General features: G+C 43.1%; 2 protein-coding genes across 8 annotated transcripts in view; both read left to right on the forward strand.

The window, feature by feature from the left end:
• The window catches only part of TBC1D9B (TBC1 domain family member 9B), a 322,522-nt gene that overhangs the window by 215,176 nt on the left and 89,993 nt on the right, over nucleotides 1-17,353 (forward strand). The gene's annotated exons all lie outside the window — the stretch shown is intronic.
• Nucleotides 1-17,353, forward strand: part of RNF130 (ring finger protein 130) — a 157,848-nt gene that overhangs the window by 97,630 nt on the left and 42,865 nt on the right. For 3 of the 7 annotated variants that reach the window (XM_050794225.1, XM_050794227.1, XM_050794228.1), the window contains 4 exons: nucleotides 1,113-1,209; nucleotides 3,967-4,171; nucleotides 7,412-7,505; nucleotides 15,286-15,473. In XM_050794225.1, the coding sequence (XP_050650182.1) occupies nucleotides 1,113-1,209; nucleotides 3,967-4,171; nucleotides 7,412-7,505; nucleotides 15,286-15,301 (412 nt within the window). In that variant the 3' untranslated portion in view covers nucleotides 15,302-15,473. Of the gene's footprint in view, nucleotides 1-1,112; nucleotides 1,210-3,966; nucleotides 4,172-7,411; nucleotides 7,506-15,285; nucleotides 15,474-17,353 lie in introns of those variants that run through there. The other 4 variants (XM_050794230.1, XM_050794231.1, XM_050794226.1 and 1 more) reach the window with 2 other exon arrangements.

Here is a 17,353-nt window from a genome sequence, read left to right on the forward strand (position 1 = left end):
TCTTGTCCCCAAAGAAATGAGCGTAAGGCCGTCAAACAGTGATAGGCAGACGTGCGTATATTGTTCAGGCCGAAGTTGTAAGTTGTAAGCATGAACGTCTGTTCCAGATCCCAACAGAAACGGAGTTTTCTAGACCTCTTTTTTATAAATCAAAACTGCATTTTAAAACAGCTATAAACAACATTAACTTGGAAATTGACAATCAAAGTTGTAAAGGTATACCGTGGTTCACTTTGGCATCTTACTCAAAACTTTCTTTTATCTTATCCCAAACTCAGATTAGTGTTTCTTCCAAAGCTGCCCTGAATGTCTGTCCTGGCACCCACCTTCTCCCTGTTTGGCCAGGACTCTAGGGCTTCAGAAAACTGCTGGGCCAGGTGCTAGAGCTTGAGAAGTAATTTCTGCAGCTCCTGCAGTCTTTCTTCCCTTCCAGAGGGCACAAGTTCCTTTTTTTAAGAATGCAAAACCCTCTGACTGACTTATTTCCAGTCACAAGGCTGTGGCTTTCTACTTTCTTCAGTAAGAGAGAAAATCACCCATCCTCCCCCTTTAACATTTCAGCTGAAAATTGCTAAATGTTACTTGAATCTAGGCACAGTTTACCCCTTAAAATAGTTTCAACTTCCCTGTAGCTTTTATAAACATTCAACACAAATTGCTCAGAAGTTTTTAAAAATGACATTCAAACAGGGTTCCATAAAACTAATAACTATACAGAGAACTCTTTTCATTTAACCATGATTTAATATCTTTGAAATTCCATTTTTCTATGTTAGCTATTGTAGAAAGCATAACTGGTTTATAAAGTGTGATTGTTTTCATTCTTAGTAAATTTTCTAAGTTTCCATTAGTCCTTTTTGGAATTTGGTAAAATAAAAGGTCCAAACAATCAGATCCTACTTACTAGTTCTTCCACAGTGTTGTACATATGAGGTTGGGTTCAGGAGATTTTCTGCAAGTTATATTTTAATAAATTCCCAATATTTGTCTCTTGGGGCTTAAAATATGTTCTGAAAGGGGGGAAAACAGACTAAAAATTCCCTTTGTTTCCATTTTGGCCTAATAAATTTCTCGGTGTGTAATTTGTGACATAACTCTGCATTATTTTATAGGCATGTTTTCCACAAATCCTGCGTGGATCCCTGGCTTAGTGAACACTGTACCTGTCCTATGTGCAAACTTAATATATTGAAGGCCTTGGGAATTGTGGTATGTTTCCTATTTTATTTGTTATCACTTTTATGTATTATTATATGTATGTGTAATAAAGTATAACACAATTGGCATAATAGGAGGCGTGACTAAGACACACAAGAAAACACTGGCTATATTTGCCATGTAACCATGTAAGCCCAACAGGACCTTTTTTCCAGATTACTGAGAAGTCTAACCCATCTCAGAGAACTCCTGGAAGAGAAGGTAAATAACTGTACTAGTCCTTTTTTTTTTCTTTTATTAAATTTAAGAGACAAGGTTTCACTCTGTGGCTCAACTGCAGTGTAGTGGTGCAGTCATAGCTTACTATAACCTCGAACTCCTGGGCTCAAGCAGTCCTCCCACCTCAGCCTTCTGAGTAGCTGGGACTACAGGCACACACCACCATGCCTGGCTAACTTGTTTTTGTTTTTTTTGAGAGGGAGTTTCGCTCTTGTTGCCCAGGCTGGGTACAATGGCACAATCTTGGCTCACTACAGCCTCTGCCTCCTAGGTTCAAGCGATCCTCCTGCCTCAGCCTTCTGAGTAGCTGAGATTGCAGGCACCGGTCACCACCCCCGGCTAATTTCTTGTGTTTTTAGTAGAGACAGGGTTTCACCATGTTGTCCAGGCTGGTCTCCCTGACCTCAAGTGATCCACCCGCCTCAGCCTCGCAAAGTGCTGGGATTACAGGCATGAGCCACCGTGCCTGGCCACTTTTTTATGTTTTGAAGAGACAAGATGTTCAGGCTGGTCTCAAACTCCTGGCCTCAAGTGATCCTCCTGCCTCAGCCTCCCAAAGTGCTGAGATTGTAGGCATGAGTCACCACACCTGGCATGGTCCACTTTTTAAAGTGTGCTTCTGTTGGGTGAGGAGTATGAGATGAAGAAAGAGAGAAGGACATGATTTTTCTTCATTCCAACATCTTTTTTTAAAAGGTAGGCTGTATGCTGTTGACTCTGTTCCAGTCGTAATCTCCTCTGTGCTTGGCATAATATAAAACTATGTTCTTTAGCCTGAAGTTTGACTTTGATCTCTTGGGGGTTGGTAAGTTGCAAGCAGAGAAGGCAGACAGTGCCTGAAGCCCAAGGAGAACTGTTGGCAACCATAGCCTGGCAGGGGCCGTCGCCAGGTGTGCCAGAGTCCAGCTGTGGCAGGTGCCAGGTCAACACTGACTTGAGTAACCAAGGACCTTGGTTAGTCCTTGCTTAAGAGAAGCATGTATATCCAGGGTTACGCTTTTTTATCAGAAAATAACATAGTTTCTGGTCTCAAAGAATGAAAGAATAATCTCCCTATGGAACAAAAAGTTTAGTTTGATCCAACAGATGAACTCATTTTAGCTTGCAACCCAAAGAAGATCGAAGTCATCTTATTTTAAATATACTGTCAAACACAGTTTCAGTGTATACAGTTGGGCAGTAATACCCCATTTGTCCTTTGTCTCCAGAGATCATGTCAGTGGTGATGCCATTTAACATGGGATTACTGAAAGTATTGGGTGTTACTGACACCATGGACTGGATAATCCCTTCTTGTTGGGGCTGTCTTACTGTGTCGCCCAGGCTGGAGTGCAGTGGCGTGATTCTCCTGCCTCATCCTCCCGAGTAGCTGGGACTACGGGTGCCTGCCACCACGCCTGGCTAATTTTTTATATTTTTAGTAGAGACGGGGTTTCACCGTGTTAGCCAGGATGGTCTCGATCTCCTGACCTCGTGATCTGCCTGCCTCAGCCTCCCAGTGTGCTGGGATTACAGGCGTGAGCCACCATGCCCAGCCTGTTTGTTAAGTATATTAAGTGCTAATACTTTTCTCCTCTGTTTATAACAAAAATCCTTCTAAAATGTATTGTAGGTTATCATGGATCCTTACATATAATGAACATAAAAAAAACCTCTTCTAACTGGGTATGAGTCTGAGCATCACTTAGTACACTGTGTTTTGCTTTTTTTAAAATAAGGCTTTGAGATGACCTGAAACGGTTCTTTTGCCCAGAAAGCCATTGGTTCCAGGTTTGCTTGGCTGAAACTTCTCTCTAGAAACATATAAGCTTCTCACAGCCATCCCTCCCAGCTCTGCTTCTCATGTGCGGCCTGCTGCTGCGTGCTGAGAGAACCAAAGGTTGTTAGGTCAACCAAACATCCACACTGTTACAATGGAAGACTTTTGGCGCTCACTTTTTAATTGGTAGACTTTGGCCCTAAGCAGCTCTATACCTCTCCCTCAGGATTAGGTGTTTAGGTTTTGAAACAGATGATTTTCGTATAGTTCAAAAGTCTTTTCAACTTTGACCTCCTCTTGGTTTGATGCTTTACTTGTGTTTAAAGGCAGACGATAATTAAAAACTGACTACCAGAGAAATGGGGCTTCGGAGGAGTTAGTAGGACGGCAGAGGTGTTTTCTGTTACCTGGGATTCTTCAACACGGACATTTACCATGAAGTAAAGTAACAGTTTACAGTTTTAAACTGGATGTTTGGTGTCTTTATGTTAATGATTACGACTCCCTGTGCCTGCGGGCCATGACCAGTTTTCTCTGATCTGCAGTGAATTTTGGTTTTCCTTTGTACCATTTCTGAGAAGAGATCTCTGTGCCTTTTGAAGAAAAACTCTTAGGGTGAGAGGAGAGGAGTAGGTAGGTGGGCGGATAAATGAGAGGATATCACAGGGAAATAACTTAATAAGGTCTTTGCAACAGGGCGTCAAACTTTAGAATCTTATGAAAGGATTTGTTTTCCTTACAATTATTTTTAACCTAGAAATATTTTGCAGCCGAATTTGCCATGTACTGATAACGTAGCATTCGATATGGAAAGGCTCACCAGAACCCAAGCTGTAAACCGAAGATCAGCCCTTGGCGACCTTGCCGGCGACAACTCCCTCGGCCTTGAGCCACTTCGAACTTCGGGGATCTCGCCTCTTCCTCAGGATGGGGAGCTCACTCCGAGAACAGGAGAAATAAACATTGCAGTAACAAGTAAGTGGGGGCCTCCGCTCAGGCACAGGGCATGTGGCTGCCTCTATGGGCATTCGGGACCATCAGGAGAGTCAAGGCACTCGCCTCAGCCTGCAACACAGACTGTAACCAAGAAAGGGATGTGTGTTTCTGTTAAAACAGGTATTTGGAAGAATGAAACTTTATTTATGATAAGTAGCTGGTGTGTTTGTGTATAATTAATAGGAATAGCTGCATTTGATGAGTAGCTGTTGAGGTCTGTCTTAGTCGCTGTATTATAAACCTTGTTTTGAAATCATTGCCTTACAAACAGGCATTTAAAAGGAGATGTTGGAAGGTGTCACAGGCCCCCAGCAGCATTGCTGGTGTGTTGTATGCTGTGAGTGCTGGTGTTCTCCACCTCCGGGACTACAGGCTACTTAGTGGGAAACTCATCTATAATTTGAACCTAAAAATTCACAGTTCTTGGAACATAGCCTGTTGCGCACTTTATTTTAAGTTTTTTATGGAAGTTTGGTCTCTTGGCACTTAACTCTTTGGTATAATTGTACATGAGGTAGGAGAAAAGCCAAAGGACAGTCTGCCTGAAAAAAAATAGCGTGAGCAAGTTATGAAAATCTTCACATTGCACTGTCGACAAGCAGGAAAGAAATGCCGAGTATTTTGATGGCAGTGCCTGAGGACGGTATGAGTGAGCTGACGGCGTGTGTGTGGGCCTCACAGGCATTCACCCCTCAACAAGCTAGCTTTTCTCTTCACTTCCATTCTTTACATGTTGTTTTCATCTAACAACCTTTCACCCATCTTCCTTGTTGCTGCTCTGCTGTTGCCTTTTCCAGTACCTGCTGCTGCTTGCCTAGAGCGTCAGACCCTGAGGCTGGTGGGACCCCACTCCACTCTGGGAGTCAGTGAAATGGATGACACTGTTACAAAATGTTTTCTCCTTTACATATTAAGACTTGTGTGGTCTGTTCAATCAAAGTATTCATGTTTTTAACCAACCAGACATTATTGTTAGAAAATGGTTCCCCAGGTTTTATTCTGTCGTCTGTCTACACTCAAGAGAGTCCTCATTCAGTTATGCAATAGGGAAAACTATGCTTTGAGCGTAGTTTGGCTCATTTCTCACCATCTCTCAGTGATTCATTTTGATAGCATTTCATGGTTTTCTTTCTTTGGTGTTTAGGTTTTGTGGTCTACAGTTTTAAAACTTGATTGAGTAGCAATAAAGAACACAAAGGTTGTTGGTTTATTAGTGAGTTTTTCAGGTCCTTCATTGATCAAACATTTATTGAGCACCTACTACTTACTACATTAAATACTGATCCCATTATATTTTATATAGAAATGTCCTTTCAAAACCTTATGCTTTGATGATACAAAAAATTACTTCATGTACCAAATTAATCATCTTTAGCAGAATTTACACGATGTTAATAAATAAAATTCATGTGATTGAACTAAACCACAGCTACCTCTGCTTTCCCTCTGAAGCTCTGTAGCACCATAGCAACCACAATGCATCCAACTGGCACCCACTGTGTGCAAGGCACTGTGCTAAGTAGGCACTGGGGGCAGAGGTAGCCAGGCCTGCTGCAGGGGGGCACTGTGGAAATGCCACCAGCATATTGGGTGTTTTATGATGGTGTCTACTTCCTTTTGTTACAAGTTTTTAAAATTGAAATCACACACACACACAAAGACATGCAAATATGGGATAGTATACTCAGAATTTGGAAACATAGATGTGACGAAGTTCTACAAGGTAGTCTGCGTATCATATGTAAAAGTCTCCAAGAAGAAAAAAGAGGATACTGTGTTAAGTTCCTTGATGGTGATGGCATTCGGCTCTTGATTTTTTTAAATGCCATATACATTTTCCCTAACTTAAAACATTACAGGTAAAAATGGTGGGTTTTATATGTGTTCTTGAACGTTCATGCTGATTAAATAAAAAGCTTCAATCTACTGATGAGGAAGTTTGTAGTTTGAGAGGCAGTGGCTGTACTGATGTCTAAACAGTAGGGGTTTTCATAACATAAGCTAAGGTGGGCAGAGAAGTGCTCATAGAGCACACTCTGGACCCGGAAGTCCTCCAGAGCAGTGAGTGCTTCGTGACCTTCTGAAAGTCACCACCTTTAAAATCTAACAAAAGTATGTTTTTCTAGAAAAAGGCCTAGGCACACACAGTTTTGCATGCGGGGTTAGGATTTGTGGAACCCAGATTGAGAAACACACGTTATATACAGCTAGTGCATAAAATATTTGGCAGTCCACGTGTAAATAGTTCTCTCTTCCTTCTTGCAGATATATAGATAATTTTATTGTGTAACAGTTTGTTAAAAAAGCCCTAGTCAGTGTACTCTAAGAAATATTTTAGAGTTAAGACTTTTTAGCAAGTCAGATCGGTTCTTAGGTTGTTTTTGAGGTTCTCAATAAATACTGTTTTTAAAATGTTACCTTGACAACATTGGCTCTGAAAAAGTAAGGGAAAATATCCGGATGGAGAGAGAGAGACAGGCTAGATGAAGATCCTTAGAGTTGTAAGCACCAAAGGTTTCCAGCTCTTTGGTGGCCAAGTACCCGGTCAGTCCCCCGCCCTTCCTACTTCTGCGTGTCACAGCCTGGACAGCCAGTGCTGCTCCTCGGCAGTGGGGTCGGGAAGAGCAGTTTCTGGTTTCTTGAGACACCAGTGAGATGTTCTTTTTACATAAATATCCCAAGTAAGCCCATGCGTAAGAGAGAAAAATGTAGCCATGGATGCCGTGGGAGGCCGGCTCGCAGACTGCTGGGAGCACCCACAGGACCTGGAGAACCGCTGCTCCGTGCTCCTCAGCCTTTGACTAAGAATGAAAGCCATGCAGAAATGACAGAATGAAGAAGGAAAGAAGGTTATAAATATGCTTAGTCTGCTTTACTGCCATTTACATTAACAATGAAAAAAATCTATGTCCATGTGCAATTTTATATACATATTTTCACCATACACTTTTTGGTGGCTACACTGCTCACAGACCTCAGGACCTAAATGGAAGAAACGGTTGGGCCATGCTTTCCTTTCTCCCTTGCAGCTTTCACCAGTACTCCACTAACCTTCTCCAGTTAGTAGCTCTCTGGCAAACCTCCTGCTTCACCTCCTTGGGCCAGTCTTGGCTTACACCTCCGTTGACGTCTGCTTCGTTGCATTTGAGGGAAATGTTGGCATCGATTTGACTTAAACCTTCTCCCCAGAGTGATTTCCTCCCTTTCCTTTGTCAACAGAAGAATGGTTTATTATTGCCAGTTTTGGCCTCCTCAGTGCCCTCACACTCTGCTACATGATCATCAGAGCCACAGCTAGCTTGAATGCTAATGAGTAAGTAACAAATTGTTTTTTGGATTGCATGTGCCAGATGATCCCAGGAAAACACATGGAGCCATTTTCACGAAGGTGGTGAGGATTGGCTTTCCACCAGTTTCATACTGATCCTGATGGGATCATGTCTAGCAAAATACTTTATTTCATGAACATATATTTTTAGTCAGCAACACAGATTGGGAATCCACCTTATTCAACAAGAACAGCTCATTTGAGAAAAGATCCAGAGGTTTTCATTAGCCACAGGCTTAGAATGAATCAGCAGTGTAATGCAAATGGCAAAGGAACAGTATAGAGTGTAAAAGGCTGCCAGTGTCCTCATCGCTGACGGGAAGAGCCCCACTTTGTGTTCGTCACACTTACCTGGAGCCTTGCATGTCTAGCTTCTGGGGAAGCCCTGGCACCCATACCTGTAGTCAGGACCAGTGCCTCGGGTACTTGGCCTGCAGGAAAGAAGCAATTTAAAAGACCCGCTGTTTCCGGATATTAGGACAACTGTGAGGGGGAAGAGAAAATAAGTCTAAGCACTATCTCCCTGGGCAAAATGACGACCAAAGAGCAGGCTTCGTGACTGCAGGCTTCACCTCGGTAAGAGGAAGGACATCTGTCAGTGAGGTTGCTTAGTGGCAGGATGGTTTGCTGTAGGGCATGCCCAGGACTGGGAGTGCAGGCAGAGGCTGGATGTCGCTTGTCAGGGGTGCTGTAGTGAGGTGTTTCCAGAGGATGGAGGATTGGGCTAGATGACTGTTACGGTCCATTTTGATCCAGTGCTGTTCCAAGAGTAGTTTTCCGTAGGGATAAGGTATAGAAAGGGTTTTTAATTTTTGCTTTGTTTTGTTTTGTTCCAAATTTTGGACATTTACTGAGGATATCGTTCAGTCCTTCCTTTTACCAATATTCATGAAAACTAATTAGAGATGAAAGCACCCCGGGGCACTGCCCACATTTGAACCTCAGTTGGTATGGGTGGAATTCACATCATCTCTCTCTTCAATTATGTCCTGATACTTTAATTGATGAGTAATAACCAAACTACCTCATGCAGTTGATTTAATTGACTGCCCATTGTCTGGCTATAGAAACAATGGGCAAGTGGCCTCCACGTGCAGTGACACGTGTTACTCGATCTAAACCTGATCTGTGGGCCAGATACCTGCAAGAAGTGCCCGCTGGCATCCGTGAGCCCATACGTGTTGGGGCTCACAGACGTCAGGGTCAGGTGGCATTCCCCAGCCTTCAGAGGAGCACTGCACTGATCCAGCAGGTGAACCACTGGCTGCTGCTGTTGGCCACCCATGCAGTTTCCTTCAGCATGGCACACCTAATTCCTTAGACTCTAGGGTCACACACACCTGGATTTGACTCTCAGCTCCTCCATTTTTCAGTTGTAAGACATGGGCAGTTATATTTATTTGAAGCTCCTTGTAGTCATTCATAAACAGATAATGCTAGGACCATATGGCAGGGTTGTTATGAGAATCAGCATATAAAATGCTTAGCACAGTGCCTGGTACATAAGAAGTGCTCAATAAATGTTAGCCAAGCCAATGCCACTGCAGTGCTATTGAAGTTCTGTTAGTAAGGTGGCCATCTGCCTTTATTGTCTGGGAATTGAATTGAATTTCTTCCATGAAATAGGACACAGAACCATAGTAACTCTGTGAGTAGCTATGATTCAAACCTTATTTTGGAGAGAAACACTTATTTCACCCACAACCACCTCTTTTGCTTACTCCCATGCTAACCCATCAGGCAAGGTAGTAATATAAGCCTACTTCTCAAAAAGTTCACAAATGAGTGATAACCAATACAAGCAAATAATTACACTAGGCACTTTTCGAGAAGTATTGGGTAGTTTAATAGTCACCTGACTGTCACTCAGAATCCGTCTGATGTTCAGTTCATTTATCAGATTAAAATGAGAGTTGCTCAGTAGACATGTTACCTATTAGAAATCATAGTATCTGGGGCATAATATTTTAGTTCCATGCCTAAATGCCTGCATGACTCAGAATCTAAGTCATGGATCTTAGATCCATGCCTTAGTCCAGCCCTTCTCCCATTAGCAGTTGTAGAGGGTTGATTTCACAGTTGTTCATTTGGTTGTTATTTCTGTGCCTTCAGTCAAAACCACTGAAGGACAATATTCATGATCTCATTTAGAGAGAAAAATGGAGAGTGTGTGTATGTGTGTGCGTGTTGTGTATGCACACATGTGGATACAAGCAAGGATGGTCACCAGAATATGAATGGTGATTATCTTACATTAGAATCTGGGACAATGTCTTCTTCAATGTGTGCTTTTATGTGTTGTGTTTTTTTTTTTTTTTTTTTTAACAGCATGAATTACTTAATCTTTTTAAAGGCAGTTTTTATTGTGGCAGATGATAGGAAAGATAATAGTACTTTTACCCAATATCTTTTTCTCAAAAATGTCAATGACAAATTCCTAGTGATTTTATTCCAGAAAAAAGTTTATTTTAGCAAATAAATTTGTAATTATTCTTTATTAATGAATTTTTCAACATCTATTTGATTTCTGTTTTTGCCTTTATCTACCAAGAAACTTAAAACCAAAATAAGATTTTTTTTTTCACCTTAATTGCCCTGGCTTAATTTTCTGGGTAGCCTCATCCATTTGTAAGATAGTCATATATAAACAGATTTCATCTCTTGACATTTTAATGACTGTCTGAAAATTGATACTGAACTTCACCTCTATGCATATACCTACTAGAATAGTTTACTTTTCTGGCAGTGTTACTAGTCACTGTTCTTGTATATTACTATTCAAGCAAGTCCTTGACCCTGTCTACTCACTGTTGAAACCCTGCAGGCACGATGTAAGGGCAGTGTGTGGGACCCAGGCGGTCCAGGGCCCCCTGCCATGGGTGGGTTGCTGACTACACAAGGAGGATCCCCACAAGGGATGGAAGCCCCCATCCCTCCCTCACCATGCTGGGTGCATTTACCAAGGGCTTGGTGCTGTTGGCTTCAATCAGAAGTCCATCAAAAAGCCCTTGGGTTTGGAGTCACTGCCCTTCTATTATGATTAAATACTATTTATTTAAGTACTGCAACTATATATTAAATGTTTTTAACACTGCAAACAGATCTGGTAAATTTTGAAACTTTGCAAATATAAACAGGATGGTAGTCAAAGAAGCAAATAAATGTAAGGTAAATATATTTATGTATTGGCTTCTCATACCTCTGTTTCTTAGTACCTGGGTAAGCAAGGTTATCGAATTTCAATTCCCAAAAGGGGTCTTTTGCTCTACTTGGTTATTCATATAAACCTTGTGAAATGTCAACATTTACCAACTGATATTTGTGTCACTCTAGTTTTCCCTCAAAATAAGAAAGATAAATATTTTTATTATTTGTATTTGAGGAACATATACAAATATGTAGCAGAGATTTTAAGTTTAATGGGAGGCGTGACTAGGTATCCCCTAGAGCCTTTTTCCAGGTGCTAGATTCTGATTCATAGAAATCATGTTCTAAGATTTGCAGAGAAGGGTAGCTCATTATTCAAGATTCAAAAAAGTCTTGGCATGAGGAAATGAATCTGAAGTGGTAAAGGTGATGAAATAACTAGAGCAGATGTTCCAGTGGCATAACCTGAGATCAGGAAGCCCTGGCTTCTTGTAGCAGGTCCACCAGGAAACTGCTGGTGAGCTTCCTTCTCTTAGTGTAGTATCAGAAATTTATATATATAAACTCCTTTATATAAAAAGAGTTGATGTTTCTATTTTACTCTCAGTATTTCTGAATTATTTTGCTCAGTACTTTTTTTTTTTTTTTTTCTTTGAGACGGAGTCTTGCTCTGTTATCCAGGCCAGAGTGCAGTGGTGCCATCTTGGCCCACCACAACCTCCACCTCCCGGGTTCAAGCAGTTATCTGCCTCAGCCTTCTGAGTAGCTGGGATCACAGGCACCCGCCACCACACCTGGCTAATTTTTTTGTATTTTCAGTAGAGATGGGGTTTCACTATCTTGGCCAGGCTGGTCTTGAACTCCTGACCTTGTGATCCACCTGCCTCGGCCTCCCAAAGTGCTGGGATTACAGGCGTGAGTGCTCAGTACTCTTTTTAAGAGGAATATTGAGAAACTAGCCCAACATAAAAGGGTCTGCAATTTTAATTATTTGATGTCTTGGGGATACTTGTTTTGGAAGAGAGGGGACCAGGTGAGATGAGAGGTGTTTCCAGGTGTTTGAAAGACTCTTAAAGATGAGAATAACTACTGTTTATTGAATGCCTTCCAAGATCTTAGTCCTACACTGGTCTCTTTTACCCATATTGCCTGGTTCAGTACTCAAAAGAGTCTCATGGTGACTAACCAGTGCATACAGAGAGACTCTTACTCTGTATTTCTGGAGCTCTGGCGATATCTACAGGGAGGTAGATTTCCACTTGATATACGAAAGAGCTTTGTGGCCTGGCACGGTAGCTCACGCCTGTAATCCCAGCACTTTGGGAGGCCGAGGCGGGCAGATCACCTGAGGCCGGGAGTTCGAGACAAGCCTAGCCAACATGGTGAAACCCCATCTCTACTAAAAATATGAAAATTAGCCGGGTGTGGTGGCAGGTGCCTGTAATCCCAGCTAAGGCTGAGGCAGGAGAATCACTTGAACCCAGGAGGCAAAGGTTGCAGTGAGCCAAGATCGCCCCATTGCACTCCAGCCTGAGTGACCAGAGTGAAACTCTCTCTCAAAAAAAAAAAAAAAGAAAAGAAAAGAAAAGAAAAAGAGAGAAAGAGAGAGAGAGAGAAAAAGAGAGAAAGAAAGAAAGAAAACAAGAAAACTTTGTATTAGTTAAAATTGTCCATCCAAAACACGGGACACTTTGAAAGCTAGCGAGCCTGCACCAGGATCTAATTCTTCAGATGGAAGCTGCAGGATAGAGCTGTTCACAGGCTGACCTCACGTCAGGTGGAAGGCTCTAAGGCAAGACTCATCCTGTGCTGAGGGTCCCTCTTGAATTGTCCGAGGAGAGATCAGAGGCCGACGAGAGGTGTTGGATTCTCTTTCAGTTACCTCTTTTAGAGCCTTGAATATCAAAAGCAGCGTTTTTCAGACTTTTAAAAAACCATCTCCTGCTGTGAGAGATACATTTTGCATTGTGACCTAGTACTCCCATATGTAACTGAAACAAATTTCACAGACACTTCCCTGACTGCATGCAGTATTCTCTGATGTAGCCAACCCTCTGCCTTGTTGTTAATATTAGTTGTTAACTCCTAAATTGATTTTAAAACCCATTAATAGGTTGTATGCTTTAGTTTGAGAAACACTTGTCTAAAGAATTTTAAATTTTTAGTTCTCAGCCTGATAAGCTTTTGCTCACACCATCTGTCTTGTAACAATTCCTGAAAAGATTTAAAATTAACCTCTGTTTGAGGTGTATTGCTGGATAGTGGATCCTCTTCTTTCTCTTAGTATTTATTCTCCTTGTAGCCAATCTGAGTGTGAGAGACATATACACAAAAGAATAAATTAGGGCTTCGAGGGAGTGAGTAGGACTCTGGAGGGATGCCACAGGAAGAAGGCCACTGGAATTCAAACCCAGCACCTGTGGTTCCAGCCTTTTCCTTTAGACTGCTTGCATTTGACTACTGCAGAGAGGAGTGCCAAATAATGTGGTTGAAGAAGACAAATTTTGTTTCCTAAAAATGCAGTTGCAACATGAGTATTAAAGGCAGTGGGAACTTGCATTGGACTTCTCTGCTCTCTTTGGCAGTGGTTATTATTTTGCTTTACTTTATTTATTTATTTGAGACAGAGTCTCACTCTGTCACCCAGGCTGGAGTGCAATGGTGCGATCTTGGCTCACTGCAACCTCTGCCTCTCAGGTTCAAGCGATTCTTCTGTCTCAGCTTCCTGAGTAGCTGGGACTATAGGCGCCCGCTACTGCCCCTGGCTAATTTTTGTCTTTTTAGTGGAGATGGGGTTTTGCCATGTTGTTCAGACTGGTCTCAAACTCCTGACCTCAGGTGATCCACCTGCCTCAGCCTCCCAAAGTGCTGGGATTACAGGTATGAGCCACCATGCCCAGCCTATAATTTCTTTAAGAGGCAACAAGATAAAGTAGATTTAAAAACTTGATTACCCCTTGAAAGTCTTTAATATTCAGTTTTTCTGAGGAAATATTAGAAAATGTGTTACCTTAAATAGGAACTACAAGAAATAATAAAGTACAGAGCTTTATGTGAAGTTGTGAATATCCTTTATACCAGAGGTTTTTCAAAAAAGTTGACAACGCCTCCTCATTCATTGAGATGCCGTTTCCCAAGTAGGCTCCTGGGCTTGCAGTGCTGAACCTAACGGAGACCTGGCCTGGCCCCACTGGAGCTCAGGGCTGTGCCCTCATGTGCATGCTGATGTGGCTGGAGAGTGAGGGAGTGTATGTGGCTGGAGAGTGAGGGAGTGTGTGTGGCTGGAGAGTGAGGGAGTGTGTGTGGCTGGAGAGTGAGGGAGTGTGTGTGGCTGGAGAGTGAGGGAGTGTGTGTGGCTGGAGAGTGAGGGAGTGTGTGTGGCTGGAGAGTGAGGGAGTGTGTGTGGCTGGAGAGTGAGGGAGTGTGTGTGGCTGGAGAGTGAGGGAGTGTGTGTGGCTGGAGAGTGAGGGAGTGTGTGTGGCTGGAGAGTGAGGGAGTGTGTGTGGCTGGAGAGTGAGGGAGGCAAAGGCCCTTCTGGGTCATGCCTGCGGAGCTGCTGCTTTACCTTTGGGGGAGCTGAAAAGGCTGCATGGAGGAGTGACTGAGGAACCAGCCTGGGCATGATTAGGGCACACAGTGAGGACCGCACAGACCAGGATCAGGGAGTTGTGTGGTTTGGTGTGTCTACCGTAGGTGGTGGTGGCGGTAGGCAGGAGACAGAATTTGGACTTTATTCTCGTAAAGAGCTGGTAATGGGCTCTAAGGCTTTTCAGCAGAGAGATATTCCTAGTGGCTGCGAAGTTGCTTGCTGTGCTAGAGCATGGAGGCAGGAAGATCGATTAGGTAAAAACAGAGTTGAAGGAGGAAGTCAGGGTGGCGAGCAGGAGCTGAAATCAAGAGTTGCTGGAGAGTTGTATAATAACCAAAGCTTGTGTGGTTTGAAGCAGAGATCTGGAGCCCAGCTGAAAGAAAGAGATCCATGCTAACAGCTCGATTTGGGGACTCTGGAAATGAGCAGGAATCCAAGGCATCAGAAAGCCAGGGCAGTGCCACAACACAGGGCTGCAGAGAGGGCAGCAGGAGCTGGGTCAGCGCAGGGGCTCGTCAAAAGGTCATAGGCTCTTTTTCCAGCTGATACAAGGACAGAAACACACATACACAAGGTCTGGAGGATTCCTGTGAGACAGCCATATATCCCTGTCACTTCACAATAAGTAAAGACATTCTTGTTTGAGGGGTAAGAGGAGCATTTTTTTAAAGACAGCAGCTACAGATTTCAGCACCCTCAGCATTCAGAACATGTATTTAAACCAGGATAAGCTGTAAATTGTATGATAATCATCCCTGTGTATTTAAACAACACACCATGGGCCTCACCTTTTCCTTCATTCTTTTGGGCGTATTAAAGCACCTCTAAGGTGGATGAGTCAGTCACCTGCAGATCTGAAACTGCTGATTTTGGGAAAACACTTAATGGCTTCCTGGCCTTACCAGAGGGGTTGGGAAATAGCTGGGGACAGCCCAGGCCACCCTTCAGTTAGGGTCACTTCTCTGTTACTTTAAACATTTGACTACTCTTTAACTAATTTATGACTTCTTTTTTCCTTTTATTCCATAGGGTAGAATGGTTTTGAAGAAGAAAAAAACTGCTTTCTGACTGATTGCCTTGAAGGAAAAAAGAACCTATTTTTGTGCATCATTTACCAATCATGCCACACAAGCATTTATTTTTAGTACATTTTATTTTTTCATAAAATTGCTAATGCCAAAGCTTTGTATTAAAAGAAATAAATAATAAAATAAAAAGACTGTGCTATTGAGTATTATTAACCAGACCTGTGTTTTGAGGGCTGATTTGGAGATCGCAGACCCGGATTGCACTTGTTTGTGTTTCAGAGACAGAATGTGCTCCTGGCTCCCGTGAGAGGAACAGGGATTGACACTTACTCTTGGTGTCTTCACATGGGCTCCTGCCCACATAGGGCGCAAGAGTGGGGACGTGCTGCTGGTGATGCCGCTTAGGGTGGTCAGTTGATTTACTCATTCTTCAACGTGGACATTCACTCTCTAATAATTTCTTCTTTGTGCTTGATCAGCCTTCCCCAGAGCTTCGGCACCCCCAGCAGCAGGGACTTGGAACGTTTGCTCCCCACTGTGCTTCTGCACCCAACAGAGTGCTTTGTGCATAGTAAGTGCTCAATAAATATTTGTGGAATGAAGGAATAAGTGTAAAAAAGATTTTCCAAGCCATACCTAATTAGTAATAAATTATAGCTGTCTGAGATCTTTTTTTTTTTTTTTTTTACCTACTTTGTGTTCTTTTAAAAACAGAAAATTCAAAAAAGTAGGGTGAGAGCAATTTTACATGTGCCAATGAAGTATTTTTGCTTTACTGATGAGGAGAATTTCAAAATATTTTGTTACATTGACTTATATTCTTGAAGGATTTTCAGTATTTGTAAATGTTTGCAGCAGTGAATTCTTAATCTTCTACCTCAGCCTACCTGAGGAGTGAGAACATATATTCCTATTAAAAACGGGTTCACTTCAGTAGTCATGCTCAAATCAGCAGGGGGCTGAAAGGATTTTGGTAATTGAAATATAATTCACATACTATAAAATTACCCTTGTAGAGTGTATATTTCAGTTGTTTTAGTATAGTCACAAAGTTATGCTACCATCACGACTATCAAATTCAAGAACATTTTCATCACGCCATAAAGAAACCTCATACTCATTAACAGTAACTACTTACCCCTGCCAGCCCTGGAAATCTGGAAATCTACTCATTGTTTCTGTGGATTTGCCTGTTCTGGGCATTTCATGTGAATAGAACCATATAGTATGTGGCTTTTTGTGTCTGGCTTCTTTGACTTAGCATAATGTGTTCACAGTTCATACATGTTATAGCATGCGTCAGTACTTCTTTGTGTGGCTGAGTAACACTCCATAGTATGGATGTACCACATTTTGTTCTGCTGATGGACGCTTGACTTGTTCCCACTGTTTGGCTGTTATGAATAATGTTGCTATAAACATTCATGAACAAATTTTGGCATGAATATATATTTTCAGTTCTCTGGATATGTCCCTAGGAGTGCAATTGCTGGATTATGTCATAACTGTATGTTTAACTTCGTGAGAAATTGCCAAAATATTCTTCAAAGCAGCTACACCATTTTGCATTCTCACCAAGAACGTATGAGGGTTGCAATTTCTTCACAACCTCCGGGGGGGGTGGGGGGGGGGGGGGGGGGGGGGGGGGGTGGGGGGGGTGGGGGTGGGGGGGGGTGGGGGGGGGGGGGGTGGGGGGGGGGGGGGGGGGGGTGGGGGGGTGGGGTGGGGGGGTTGGGGGGGGGGGGGGTGGGGGGGGGGTGGGGGGGGGGGGGGGGGGGGGGGGGGGGGGGGGGGGGGGGGGGGGGGGGGGGTGGGGGGGGGGGGGGGGGGGGGGGGGGGGGGGTGGGGGGGGGGGGGGGGGGGGTGTGGGGGGGGCACACCAGTGACTGCCTGTCTTTTTTCTTTTTTTTTTTTTTTTTTTTTTTTTTTTGAGACGGAGTCTCGCTGTGTCGCCCAGGCTGGAGTGCAGTGGCCGGATCTCAGCTCACTGCAAGCTCTGCCTCCCGGGTTTTTACGCCATTCTCCTGCCTCAGCCTCCCGAGTAGCCGGGACTACAGGCGCCCGCCACC

Source organism: Macaca thibetana, chromosome 6 (assembly GCF_024542745.1).
Source record: "Macaca thibetana thibetana isolate TM-01 chromosome 6, ASM2454274v1, whole genome shotgun sequence".
Lineage (NCBI taxonomy): Eukaryota > Metazoa > Chordata > Mammalia > Primates > Cercopithecidae > Macaca > Macaca thibetana.